The sequence below is a fragment of the Aulonocara sp. 'chitande type north' Nkhata Bay genome, linkage group LG11 (genome assembly GCF_057382095.1).
Source record: "Aulonocara sp. 'chitande type north' Nkhata Bay isolate Kocher_YH1m ecotype deep benthic linkage group LG11, A_spYH_male_GT1.1, whole genome shotgun sequence".
Lineage (NCBI taxonomy): Eukaryota > Metazoa > Chordata > Actinopteri > Cichliformes > Cichlidae > Aulonocara > Aulonocara sp. 'chitande type north' Nkhata Bay.
The window spans coordinates 35,401,009-35,415,744 of NC_141354.1; the positions used below are offsets into that span (position 1 = coordinate 35,401,009).

The 14,736-nt window shown below is 43.4% G+C and overlaps 1 protein-coding gene across 3 annotated transcripts in view; it reads left to right on the forward strand.

Annotated features, from left to right (window-relative positions):
* satb1b (SATB homeobox 1b) overlaps positions 1-14,736 on the forward strand; it is a 56,373-nt gene that overhangs the window by 9,733 nt on the left and 31,904 nt on the right. The window contains exons 1-5 of one of the 3 annotated variants that reach the window (XM_086312331.1): positions 974-2,202; positions 3,861-4,099; positions 6,882-7,058; positions 7,926-8,052; positions 12,284-12,407. In XM_086312331.1, coding sequence (XP_086168457.1) covers positions 3,886-4,099; positions 6,882-7,058; positions 7,926-8,052; positions 12,284-12,407 — 642 coding nt within the window. In that variant the 5' untranslated portion in view covers positions 974-2,202; positions 3,861-3,885. Of the gene's footprint in view, positions 1-973; positions 2,203-3,860; positions 4,100-6,881; positions 7,059-7,925; positions 8,053-12,283; positions 12,408-14,736 lie in introns of those variants that run through there. The other 2 variants (XM_086312333.1, XM_086312332.1) reach the window with 2 other exon arrangements.

The window sequence follows — 14,736 nt, forward strand, 5'->3', positions numbered from 1 at the left end:
TATGTAGTCAGTTTTTATTTGAAATAAAGCTATTATCTGCTTTTTAGACTTATATGTGTAATTTCTTATATTACTTTGTAGCGTATTTAGTTTTATATTTTTATTTAGTCTTTATTTAACTAGGAAAATATGACTCTTGAGATTAAAAATATCTTTTGGAAATGTGTGTCTGCCAAGATAAACATCAGCACAATCAACTGTGATCAGTAATCCACACATGGAATAGGAACATTATAGGTACTTATGTGTATGAGACAAAGCAAAATGGTTAATGTTAAAGCTCAGACCTAAAGCAGGGTCAGTTATGGTCAGTCATCATATTTGCATCCTGAGGTCATTTAAAGTGGCCTTAAATATATTTGGTGTATGGTTTGGATCAAACTCCAAACAATATTTCTACTCTGCAAAAATTTATTTTTATTCCTAGTTATGAGATTATTTTGGAGTTTTAAATAAATGGGTTTTGTTTTTTGCAAACACAGCATTTGTTAAATTTTTTTCTCACTTTTACGTTTTGCTTTCAGTTTGTCTCAAAGGGCCAGCCACCTTACTTATTTTGCTATTCTGACTTCATCTGGATGTAGATTAATTTGTCAAACAAAAACTATACATTTGGCCCAAAGTAAAGTCCTGAAATAAATAAATAAATAAAACACATCATAAATTAAGGTATCGCGCGCGCGTGTGTGTGTGAGCATCTGTGTGTTACTCGGTAATAAATGCAGGACCGCCTCACTCTAATCAAGCTGATTAAAAATTCCTGCGCGCACAGCCGGAAATCGCACCACCGTTCCTCCCCGTTGTGTGTGTATTAGTGAGTGTGTGTGAATGCATGTGTGTTTATGTGTGTGTGGTTTCGCTCCCGGTCCACTTTCTCCACTTTGTCTCCGCCAGGACTTTTCCTGCCTGAGATGCGGAGGAATAATCTGTTTTGATTTTAATAGGGAAGGCTGCTGGTGCTGGTGGTGTGTGAGGGGATTATTCCTCTTATTTTCTCTTATTCTCACACACTTTACACCCCATCTCCTGCGCTCTCTCTCCCACACACACACATCCCCATCCTTTCTTCTATTTTTTTACCCTATTTTTTTACCCCCTCTTACCACGCCATTTGAAATGAGGAGGAGAGAAGGAAAGCAGAGGCAGCGGCAGCACCAGCAGCGAGGAGAGGAGAGGGGGGAGTGATGAGTCAATACAACTAATAATTTAATGGGGACAGAGAGGGAGAGACGGAGTGAGAGGGGGAGAGACAGAGAGGGAGATAGAGAGAAAGAGGAGCTCCGTCCGGACGCCAATCCCCAGCCAACAGGACACCTCCTACTATTACTATCAAGGCAGCTCTCTTATGCATCCACAGCGAGCCTTATTCATCCTCGGCATCGGAAAGTAAACCGCACTTTTTGACCCCCCTCTCCTTGTTTTATTTTGCGAACCTGTTTCGACTGTCCGCATATCGTCTCCACATCGCCTCCATGGCAAGCTCACACAGTCGCTTCTTAGTATTTTTGCTCTCTCTCAGTCTGCCGGCAGTCAAATCTAGCTAAGCCGACGCTGAGCTATTTTTTCCCGTAGTCCCTCCGTGAACACACACAGCGAGGGTTTGTTAGGTCTCGGCGGCGGTTGTTGTTGTTACAACTGTGTCCGAGGTGCTTGTGGTTCGTGCTGGCCGTACTGTGCGGCTGCCTGCTCGCCGTTTTGGATGTTGTGCTGCGAACTAAAGCCGAAGTCGCCTTCACTTGTAAGCGTTGCTAAATGTCGCCGGTTTTAACGCTTTCCGTTGCCGTCCTTTTTCCTCCACTTGGACGGAATTGGCTGTAACGTCAGGGCTGCACACTCCTGTCTCTCTCCGCTCCTGCCGCACACGCACAACCGCTTACCAATGTTCGCCTATCACGGTCCATCTCGACCTCGTCCTCCCTTGCACAGACCCGGGTTGTTGTTGTTTTTTCGCACCGCCTGCCAGTCCTCCGCCAAGAAGAGCAGGAGAAAGCATCTTTTTAAACACTGATTTTGGGAACCCCTCGCTGTCATGCACACGTAGAGAGATAACAAGAGAGGAACCGGGAGTTGTTTTTGGGGAGGGGGGGTTTCTTTCTTTTTTCCTTTTTCTTCTTCTATCTTTTCTACCCTGGCCAAACTTGAAGAAGAAGCGTTTTCCAGCCGGTGTTATATGCTCTCCAGTGCTGAAGTGCTGCGGTTCAGGTTGGTTTGAAGTTTTTTTCTTTTCTATTTCTTTTCTTTCTTTCTTTTTTTTTTAAACTCAACTTCTCCTCTCTTAACTCCCACCCCCCTTTGAGCAGGGGCGTCCAGGATTTTTGTAAATGGGGTGGCCCAGAACAAAGCAAGGGGGGCCTTGTAGAAAGCAGTGTTTGATGAATTGATTGTGACTTGTTTTGTATTAAGAAACTCTTTTACAAAGTGGTTAAACTCTTTATTTAAGTCAAAGTCTACAAGTACTAAAACTTTAGCAGTACTTTTAGGTACTTACAGTTAAAATATTGATGATGTAGAAAAATATACATCATCTTATCATATTTGCTGATTCAATAGTGTACATAGCACTTTATTTTGCATCAAAAGACTAATTTAATCATTTTCTATATTGTTGGGTAGCTTTATTTATAATATTACAATTTTTTTATTGGATTTAAAAAAAATTGAATAATAATAAGTGGTAAAAACTTCAAAGAGTTTTTGTGTTTTAAGGTCATATAAAAATCCTGACCTGGATCCAGACTGTATCCGGGTCTGGATTCCTTTGGCTCCCTCTCTGTGGGGAATTAGTTGCTTCATTGGATGTTATGAATCGAGGAGTTCATGATCTTTTGAGTGGGGGTGGATGATTTTGCCCTTTTCACTCTTTGACAACAGCATTCCAGTTCAGTCCACCGGCACCCACTAACCATCACGAATAATTATTTTTCTGTTGTGACCTAATATTATTCATATTACTATTATTATTGATCAGATTTTCAAAGTTTGCCCGAGCACTTCAAATGATGTAGGAAGCTGTGTGTGTGTTTGTGTGTGTAAGCACACCTGTGGGTAAAGCAGCCATCCTCCATCTTTCCTTTTTGTCTCTTCCTCCCTTTTCTTTCCCACTTTAGATGACTACCCTCATGAGTCAGCTACTGCCTGTTTTGGAGTTTCCTCAAGCTGCTTTCTCCCCCCCACATCCTAAAGTTGTAAACTCATTGCTCGCCACGGGTGTTTCGCTGCACTTGCAGAATCTAAAAATAAAGTTCACACCTGTAAAAGCTTGTAACTGATTTTGTTTGTCTGTCACAACAAAATGACGGTGCGGCCTTTTGCCTTCTTTCTTTTTTTCTCCAAGCTGCGTCACGAATGGTAAGCCACACAAAGTGACTCACAAACTGAATTACGTTAGTTTCCCCTTCCGTGCGTGCTCCGCAGCACAACCTTGTTCCTTGAACTGTACTGTATTTATTGAAGTGGAATCTCCCAGCAAATTAATGTATTTGCTCTAAAACCTCGGCCTGTTTGCCTCCGCTCGCATGGGAATTTCTAGCGGGACACCCATACATAATACATGCGTTAAAAAATGGGAACATTACAGCAGCAAGATGACATCACCGCGGCCCGAGTCATCATAACCGAGGCGAATTGACAGTTACTGCCGTAATGGGTCCGTTTTCAGAGGTCTCAATTACTTAAAGGACTTTTTTTTGCTCTATAAAAATGTCCCTTCACATCTTCACATGTCAGTGATATCAACACAAAAGATTTTGCGTTCATTGCCCCTTTTGTATCACATGGCAACTCTTCATTCTCCTGCTTCTTTTATGCCACACACATATCTCCCCTGGCAGCTGATTACATGCTGTTTCTGCCTCCCCCAGGTGATAGTGAGCTGAGGTGCTGAGAATGATGGAACATCTCAGCGAGACGTGTTTGGGCAAGGAGAACTCAGAGCTGGTCAACAGCATGGCAGACGCCAAGGCCCCGCCGGCCAAGCTGCCCCGGCTGGAGCAGAACGGCAGCCCCCTGGGACGGGCCAGGCTGGGAAGCACCGGGACCAAACTCGGAGGGGTCCCGTACAAACCCACCAGCCACCTGCTGAAGACCTGCCATAAGAAAGGTAAGAAAGACCGAAACGGATCAAAAGGAATTTATTGAGAATAATTGTAAACATATAATTGTATTCTTTTTTGTTTTTTGGAGTGTTTATTGGCAAAAATAATCAATTTGAAGACTTCCCTCTGGGTCCTGGGAAATTGTGTGGCGCTTTGTGCGTTAATCACACAGGTGAAAATTAATCGCAAATCAAGTGATCAAGCACATATCCCAAATATGTGCGTCTAAAATTAGAATAGTTTCTGCTTTTATTTCTTTTATATGACAGAAAACTGAATATTTTAGGGGGGTTAAGTGTTGGTAGGAAAAACAAATGATCGGAAAATGTTTTCACTGCTTTTTTCTTTTAAGAAAAAAACTTTTTGTTATTTTACAGACAAAATTATTTTAAATTCAAAATAACCATTTACTTTCAGGCCTTATTTTTTTGACATCTTTTATAGTTGTCCTTTATACACAACAAGATAATCTTGAAGGTGTTAAATGTTAGCCGCAGTGCCAGCCTGTATCAGCCGCATGCAATACAAATAAAGTATACGCAGCTCTGCGTGTATTTGTAATGACTGAGAGGAAACATAACCAATGTAAAAAGAGGAAAGTAATTTAAATGCAGTTTAAATAGGCCCCCTCCCACACACACACACAGCACCTTCCACCCACCACCACCCCTGCATGCTCTCCAAAACTCTTAAACCTTTTTACAATGCTTCTTTAGTCATCTCAGTACACACACACACACACACACACACACACACACACACACACACTCCCACTTATTTGCCCAGACAATAGCTAATAGAAAAGCACTGTGAGAATTATTCCTGTGCCGTGCTGCATAGCGCTGTGTCACTGCTGCTCTCTCCAACCCCGGCACTCCTGCTCTGACATTTGTTTATTAAGGGAAAGTTTCAGTCCTTTAAGAGCCATTGCTGCTTAAAGGGAGCCTTTACTTTGAGATTATGACATAGCTTTTTAATATAACCAGTGTCATCTTGTGAAAAACACGCCAGGCAAAGCCATCCAATATGTGAACCTTCATTTTATGATTATGTTTCTTTCTTTTTTTTCGAGTTTGAAATCCTGCAGGTTTGGAGTTGTAATAGCACTTGGCTGCGAGGGCTCAAATGTTTGTTTGTTTGGCTGGTTTGGTTTTCTTTGGCCAACAGGGACTAAGGAAGTCTTGGAATGTAGCTGCGAGAGTGTCCTCGGATGGGCCATTTCTCTTATTCGCTGCTTTTTATCTACGTGTTGCACACCAGCTGAGAGAGCCTAATTTCTCACCTTCATCATCTCTGCTTCTCTTGGCCTCCTACAACGTTTGCTCCTCCAAGCATCCTCTTTGCCCTCCCCTCCTCTTCTTTTTCCTCTCATCCTTTTTTTTTGGTCAAATTTTAGAAAAGAGCGAAGCAGCCGAGAGAGGCGGCTGGTCAGCCACGGAGGCTTCGCAGAGGGCCCACAGTGGGCATTGTGTCCGAGCCCGAAACACTATTTACCGCAGCCCTCTCTGGGCTCCCTGGAAACAAAGCCAGTATTGATCCCCCAAATGAACCTGCACAGCAGTCTTTATTGTTAGATCTTTATCTATTAAAATCAGGGGAGGAGAAAAGCAGCTCTTTCAGCACATTCTTTTGCATCTGTTGGCTTATTGATTGTTTTGCCAGAGCTGTGTGCATCTTCTGGAATGCTTGGGATTAGAAAATATGGCAATGTTTATCATTTCTATCTGCACTTACAGCGTATGTAAAGAAACGTTCCCAGGTGGCAGCAGGTAGAGCAGAGACCTACTGAAAAAGTGGGGAAACAGGGCAACATTTACAAAGTACAGTAAGCAAAAGATTACCTCCAGTCAGTACTTTGACATAATTTTGACTTTCTGTTTTTATTCAGACTAAAACTTCAAAAGGCCAAGCTGCCCCTGTGCCCTCAAAGTCTAAATTTCACGCCTGTTATTTTAGCCAAAATGGCATATTGGATGATATTTGCACAGTTGGTCCCTTGAACATTTGACAGTCTTTGGACAAGGATTGTTCATTCCACCTAACAGCAGAGCCACTGTTGACACAGACTCGTAAACCTCAGGGCGCAGAGGTGGCTCGGGATTTGTAGCGCTGCATCATGGGAAGATGATTTTGGGTTGGCAGTCAAGGGGAAAAAGGCTAATGTGATCCCAGCACCTTGACAGTGAATAAACTGTGTATTGTGCCAAAAAGAGAGACGAGACTTTCTGTTTTTTGCGGCATGTTTGTTCACACGCGGTTAAGGTTATCATTATCACAAGCAATACCAATCAGTGCAGGCCATAGTGCAACACCTCTGCAATATTATGTCATCATCTTAAAGCTTTAGGCAACATGAAGGAATGCTACAACATTTAAAATGAATCTTAAAATGGGAATTTGGAGCAAAAAGCATCAGGGGGGAGATGATGGAAATGGAAAAAAAAGAAAGAAAAAAGAGGGCAAGTTCTTAAAAGACGAAGCAAATTCTGTGTCTAAAATTATGCACCCAAGTAATATTTGATCCCTCAAGCTGATCATAGAGTTTGGCAATGGGACAAAGAGGTGAAGGTGTTGAAGGAAATTGCCCTATAAAAGATGAAATATGCCTTTGTGGTCCAAACTTGTGTTCAGAGCTTAAACCTGGATGTTCACTTCTAATCCCTCGACAGCCAACCTCAGTGTAACTTAATCATCTGCACTAAATTTTAATCCCATTCCTCTGCAAACAGAGGACTGAAGGTCAGAGTTTTGCATGTGAAGAAATGGCTTGTGTCTCTTTGTCTGCAGGCAACATGCTGCCTGTGTTCTGTGTGGTCGAGCACTACGAGAATCCCATGGATTTTGACAGCAAGGAGGAGCACGCTGAATTTGTCCTGGTGCGCAAGGACATGCTCTTCAACCAGCTCATCGAGATGGCCCTGCTGTCACTGGGCTACTCCCACAGCTCAGCAGCCCAGGCCAAAGGTAACCCCCTCACCCACTCTCATCATTGTCATCTCTTTCTTCTCTGATCTGACGCTCTTCTTTTATGCTTATCAGCGTCTTTTCTACAGCATTTTCAGACATGCTGGTGCTTGTGCACACACACACTCACTCAAACCTACAGACACACATACACTCTGTGACCATAATAGCTTACCGCCAGCAGATCTGAAGCCACAGTAACACAACCTGACACTGATCCCAGAAAGTCTCCCAGGGGTCATACGCTGCATATTCCCACACAGAGGTATCCTCGCACTCTCACAGAGGCTAGCTGCACAGTAAAATGTTTACATGCACATTCACTTGAGTGCTCATATTGTATATATTTATATACATATACCCTCGGTGACAGTGGGTGGGAGGGGCAGGTGGAGGAAAGGGTCTGCTAATTGCACTTGAGCACACGTAGGCTGAGTGCGGCTGTTTCAAGGTGCCTCGATGCATGCTCTTTTATTATAGGCTGTCCATCACGCTGCACATACATACACATCCTAGGCCACCTTTCTCATGAGCAGTCTTCCATCTCTCTTTCTGCTGTGCGGGCTGCCACTGTTTTAAAAGCACTCTCAGGAAAAATTCCTGCGTGGTTGTTGCGATTTCAGTGAAAATTAAGGAAATAAAGAGCATTTATGGCACCGGAATGCTCCTGGGGGTATCTATGCGTGGCTTCGTTCCTACCGTACATGTTTACGGCTTTGAAATGAACAGTGAAAGCGAGCTTTGTGCTGATTTATTTGCTTCTGTGTCCATTGTTGTGCTTTTGTTTCCAAATCTGTGATTTTTTTTCATGCGTTTCCACATTTTGTCCATATTTATGTGTGCCTGCATGTGTTTTGCATCATCCAGGTATGATTCAGGTGGGGAAGTGGAACCCCGTCCCACTGTCATATGTGACAGACGCACCAGACGCCACAGTGGCAGACATGCTGCAGGACGTCTACCACGTGGTCACACTTAAGATCCAGCTGCACAGGTAAGCAACCAATCCACAAGTTTGGGCACATGTGCACCGGAATATTTACAGTTGCACCAGCCCAGAATGTGTGCACATGTTCATACATATTCTTACCTGAGTGCTAACCACAAAACTGTGTTTGAAGAGAACAGTTAGTCATGATCACATTAGCATTTTCCCCCCTCTGATCTGTTGCGCTGTTTATCCATCTAGATAATTTCGATGTGAGTTTCAGCGTTTTGAAGATATATTGGTTGTAGAAATGTCTGCCTTCTCATTGGTATAATGGAAATAAATGACACATATCTTGTGGTGCAAAAATGCCAAGACAATACATAATTAAACAAAACTCAGCAGCAATATGTATTTCTGGAAATCATAACCTGGTTGCTCAAAACAGTCCACCAACCTAGCTGTGAGTAGTTTCGTGTAGGAACTATTTTCTTTTTGCTGTCTACATCCGCCACGCAAAAGATTGGTGCAGCTAGCAAACAGTACAACTCAGGCAAAGGAGATACCGTCAGTGTTTATCACACTGTTTATTACATGTGCTGGTGGTGTTTTTGTCACTAGCATAAGCCTTTTGTGTCCCTTTTAGAGAGTGACACAGTGAACGGCTGAAGTTAAAAGTGTTTGGGGGGGTTTTCTGGAAAGAGAGATGGTCAACTTTTCAAATGTGTCACAAGTCCTTCAAGTAAGCAACTTGGCAGCCATCTTGAAACACATGCGGGCACTCACTTGGGTGGTTATTTTGAAGCATTTTTGTAAATAAGCGTGATTTTCAAGACTTGTTTAAAATCAGCAGTTTCTTTCAATTACTTTTTTCTTGACTTTGTCCTAAATTAAGGCTTTTAAAAAGCTTTGTTTTTACCTTAAAAGCTCTGCTACTACTAGCTTCTTTGCTGTTGTGTGAATTGACCATGATTCAAACGGGACATCAGCTGACATCTCCCAAACTGGACAGTTCACACCAAAATCTGTTAGATAAATACCACAGCAGGCCAAATTTAAAATACATAAATTAGACCTTTTTTTAATGAACTGTGTAATCTCAATCTCAACCTCTCAATCTCTGCTTCTAGCAATAACACATATAGCATGTGCCAGTTTACGTGTTTAATACCGAGAAAAACATTATTACTCAGACTGGCCGTTTCCAGGAAGTGGGAAAAACCCATTCATAAACCAAAAAAAACCACTGATTAATTGATCAGAACACAGATTCCGGAGAATTCGAACTCTTGGTAACAATCTAGCTTATCCATAGCTGAGAAGTGATTCTATGAAATTAACCGCTGAGTGATTTTTAACATGTTGCAGTGGAAACGTGAAATATGATAAGTAAATAACCGTTTTTAAACCAAGCTCTGCTTCAGCTCCAAAAAAACCAAATAAACGAATGTGGTCGGTGACTGCGTGGCTAAAAATGACTCACCTGAAATAGTTCCATAAATAAACCTGGCTGCCGCGGATATTTTAGGCAAAATATATTTCTTTTGAGTCTACATTGTGAATGATGAAGATGAAACCTTTACTATACTGAATACTGCTAGCTTTCTCCTGTCATTGCTCACCATATTGTATGCTAAATTATTCTCTGTAGGTGTGAGGCTTTGTCATATTTATACACACGGCAAGAGCATACAAGCATTTATAGACATGGACACAAACAGGCTCATATGCACTCATGGACACACACACACATGCGCGCGCACACAAACAGCCGACTGGCTCTGGTGTGGAGGCTTGTGCCAGCTGCACGCTAACCCAGTGTTCTGCAACCCTCTGGAGAGCTGTTTCTACTCTTTTTCTACCTCGCTCTGCCTCTTCCTTTTCTCTTCCCTCTCCTTCTGTTTCCCCCGCCACCAACACCATCACCACCCACCTCCACCAATGAAGCACTCACACACACGCACACACACACAGGCACGGCGACTGATGTGAACACGTCCACCAGCCAGACTACAGAAGGTTGTGTTTATTTCCGGCTTGCTAGCCCCTGAATGCATGGATAGCTGTCTTTCTCCGCTGCCCCCCTCTCTCTCTCTCTCTCTGCCTGTCTCTCTCTCCCACTCTCCCTCCTCTTGTTCACTTCCGTCTCCCCAGAGGCTTTCTAGCTGCTGGAGCAGTTTAAGGTGTTCTGGAAAATCCATTGTTTGTGTGTTAGAGTGTGCATGTGTATGTTTTCTTAGTAGCAGATGTGGTGTGCATCCCTTTTCTGTTCTCCTCGCTCATAACATTTCCAACACACCGGCTGACAGATTTATGGACAGGCACACACACACACAGCATCTCATGCGCCCTCATCGCTCTCTTATTCACGTCTCTAGCCAGGTTTAACGTGAAGTAATTCAGCGGTAAGTCTAATGCGAAACACACACAAAGTCACGGGAGCCCAGTTGAGTTATTCTCTGCTTCCACCCACCACGTAAATATATTTTACGTTTTCAAAACCCAGAATTCAGTCGGTGTCTCTGCAGCTCGCGATTGCAGCACAGGCGAACAGCAAAGACAGTCTGTTTGATATACAGCTTCATTTTGATTACGCCGTATATACGCAATTGTCAATATTGTTATTGGTTTGTATTTGTTTTTCCCCTTTTTCTTACCCACGCCGCCAAACTCTTAAAGCCCCCCCGCCCCGACTGCAGCAGAAATCTCGCCAGTAACACCTTAAATTGTTTCGCCGAGCACAACAAGCCAGGAAGGTAGAAGTAACACGAAATAATAGTCGCCACATGCAGCTGATGTATAATTCATGCATCAATCCAGCAGATGTGTTGTATAAAGTAATTAACTAATCAGAACAATCAGGAGAGAGAGAAAAAGAGAGAGAGAGAGAATATGAAAGAGGGAGAGAGATCGAGGCAGGCAGATACAGAGAGAGAGAGAGAGAGAGACAGAGCAATCTCCAGATGCATCTGCTTGATGCGCCAAATGAAATCTGTCTGTCTTGGAGGGGCGCTTGCAGCAGGAAAAACGAGCAGGGACCCGTGTGCGTTCAGCTCGCTTTCTCTCTGGTTTCCTCTCTGTCTTTGCTGCTCTGCCTATTTGATGCAAACCAGCCAATTTATCCACGTATGCATGTATATGTTCCTCAACCGGGGTCAGGCGAAATGCTGCAAACTGTGTTTGACACCTTTGTTTTTAGGGAAAGTGATTTGCTTCCAGAATTTTCAGCTCAGCACTTGATTAGTGGGGAAATGATCAGTCGAGTTGACTGACAGAAAATTAATCAGGAGTAATGATGATAATCGAAAAAGGTTCAAGCGTCTCGTGGCTGAGGATTTGGTGCGTTTCTCTTGTTTTTAGAAAATAGAACATAACAATTTTAACATGCGATTTCAAGACATTTTGTTATGTTTTCTGACATGTGTAGGCTAAATCGAATAGCAAAAGTATTGAAATTATGCTACAATAAAATATCCACTCGCTGCAGGTGATAATGTCCACAGCTTTTACAAATATTAGGCAGTTTTAGGAGTAGACTGAAGAAAACACCTATCTCGACTCTTAAATTTTTCTTATGCTTTTATGTTGTACACGCTGGATACTGTGCACTTATCATTTTCAGTGGGGTAGAATTGTATACTCACTAGATATGTCATTTACAACATTTCACTACAGTTGTCTGCGTTTTGTATTAGTACAGAATAGTAATTTCTTCGAATGAAAATTTCACACAAAACAATGCCAACACGTTCAGTGTGTGGAAAAAAGTAGGAAAAAAGCTTCTACTCTTAGCTAGCCAGTATTAACATCACGACACCTGCTGACCCTTTCCAAAAGCTGCAGATTGTTTGGTTTTCCCTCCGTCTGGCAACCTCTAAGAGTAAGATGTGGACAGTGTTTCACACCCAGCTTTTTGACTGTTACACTTGAAATATCAAATGTAAATGTGCAAATATGTGATTTAAGATGCAGCGAGATTTTTAAGGTCTATGATGTTGGATTGAAGTTGCACAAAAATACCTCTATAGTTCAATGTGTAATACACATGTGTAATGTCTATACTCAGTTGCAAGATTGTGAATTTTAGCATTTCATTGAAGATCCCATCAAAGCTGCTGCCTTCCTGTCTCAGTCTCCGTTCCATCTGAATTTGTTTTCATGCTCTACTCTTTCCCCCCTTCTCCTTTCTATCCCTGTCTGTCCTTTCCTCACACTCATTCCTTTCTTCTTCTCCCCATCCTTATCCTCCCTGTCACCCTCCACCCCAAATCCCTGTGTGTCTCCTCTCTCTTCACAGTTGTCCTAAGCTGGAGGACCTGCCGCCCGAGCAATGGAGCCACTCTACAGTAAGAAACGCCCTCAAGGAGTTACTCAAAGACATGAATCAGAGCTCTCTGGCTAAAGAATGTCCTTTATCACAGGTGCTGAAGACCAAACTGCTTATTCCAACAAAAAAGACAAAAAACAAAACAAAAAGCCCAACCCTACACCCTTCTATCATACCGCACAACTAAACAAACACCACTGTGTCCATCACCTCCGTGTTTTATCTTTAACTTATCAAATGCCGTGAGTTTGATCACATGGGAAAGAGAATCAGCATAGAAAATCCAAATCAATGGCTATTGTTATTTGTTTGCCTCTTGATTTTTTTTTTGTTTGTTTCTTTTACCACCCACGACACACACACACACACACACACACAGGCTCGTATGTACCAGCAGCCAAAAAGCAGAGGTGTTGTTGAACGTATGGTTATTGTGAGATAAACACTGGCCCGGGCCCAGAACGATCTGGATGCTTTTTGTTCTTTTCTCATTTGATTCACTCTCAACATTTCAGGCTGGAGGTATGTTTAGGTTTTATATTCTGTGTCTTTCTTTTCCTCTTTTTTTTTTTTTTTTTTGTCGGCTGGGAGGTTGGATAGAAAGCACTAGTGCAGATATTGTATTAACAGGCGGTGTAGTCAGTATATCACAGAGGCAGCTCTGGAGTGAATGGAATGAAATGGCAGTATATCTCTCACAGGGGCCAATAATGTGCGTGTGTGAGGGAGTTACAGCACAAGGAGATATGTGTGCACCTGTGTGTATTTGCTTGTATATCAATGTGCAGAGCGCATATGCGAAATTGCTATTTGCGTTTTGCATGCGTGTGTGTATTCACATCGGAGCGTGTGCGTAGGTGCCTTCAGTATGAAGCCAGCTCTCCTCCTAGGCCACCGTATGGTCACCTGGAGACCCTCATTTGCGTTGTGTGCGAACGCGTGCGAGTGAGCTGCTGCTCTCGGTGTGTGTTCGTGCGTGTGTGTGTGTCTGTTTAGCCGGGCATGAGCAGTGCGCTGATGATGTAAAGAGTCCCTGGGTGGCGTTCAGGCGGAGCCCAGCCCGGTCTGGTAATCACCCTGTTTACGGTCCATATGTGAAGACGGCTCAGAAGAGAGCACACGCTAGCTCAGAGGATTTACCACACAAGCACACACACTCCTGCTCAGACACATTTTTGCTATATTGACATACACACCAGTCTCAAATTAAACTGAAGATTGTTTTTGGTTTGCAGAGAGGACGAGCTGCAGACCTGAAATTATCTGATCTTTTTTTCTTTGTGAATATCTTATGTATTTTACAAGCCAGTCTGGATTTCAGCGGCAACCTTTAAATGGCAGCGTCCTTTGTAGATTTATGGCAGCTACAGTCAAAATGTAAGGCAGCGAGCTTAAAAAGAATAATCCAGTTTTTAAGTTTTCGTGTAACTTGGCAGCTTTGCCGTGTTGCTGCTTGATAATCTGATGATCTCCTCGCATGTATCTCTATCTGCCTCACTGAAACATGGCTGCCACGATGGTGTTTGACATCTGTTACTCTGTGGGGTTGCATGTGGTCAGTTACACCCATGGAGCGGCAGTTTGCTCCTCCTAAACCCGATTGGTTTACGACCGTGGTCATCCGCACGTTGCTTCGATACACGGACTCCCTGCCTTGCGAGCGGTGATGTCACCGCCTGTGTGCAGTCTCATGAGAAGGTGAGAAGCCAGGAAGCATTTGGCCCACCCGCTGAGATTTCTGAGTTGACAGAAAAAAAAAGGAGAGAGAAATGAGTGGGAGGAGAAAGGGGCGTTGCAGGAGGGAGCAGAAGATTGGCACCTTTTTAGGATTAGTGTTTCCTTGATATTCTTCTGCGTAATCCCAGACCGAAAAGAGAGGTTAACAGATGAGAGAATCGCAGCGAGTGAGTGAAAGAGAATTAGCCCACCTCTGAACAGGGCTCTGAAGAGAGACAGGGGTGGGGGGTAGAGGAGGAGAGGGAGCAGAGCAGCGAGGGGAGGGGAGGGCGGTGGGGCGTTATTTTGTGAAATGCTTCTTTTGTCCGGGGCCTTGTCAAACATTTAGTTTCATTCTTTTGTAGCGGAGAGTCATGCTTTGTGTGTTCGGCCTACAAATGGCTCGAGGAAACTCAAGAGAATGCAGTGTTCACTAATGCCTGTTGTCATTCTGCTACAGGAACTGTTTCTGACCCGTGCGAAATACGAAGCACGCTTCAGGATTCACAGTTCATAGCTGGGAGAGGCATCTGCAAAATACAACTTCTCCCTCAATCAGGCTGATTTTGTTTTCTGAGGTTGCTACCAAGCTTAGCATCCCCCTTGCCCATATTCTCAGAAACTATGGCAACAAATGAGATTTCCCCCCCACGCCCCCCACCATCGCCACCACCTCACCCCACTCTTTCCCATTGCCACCACTACCT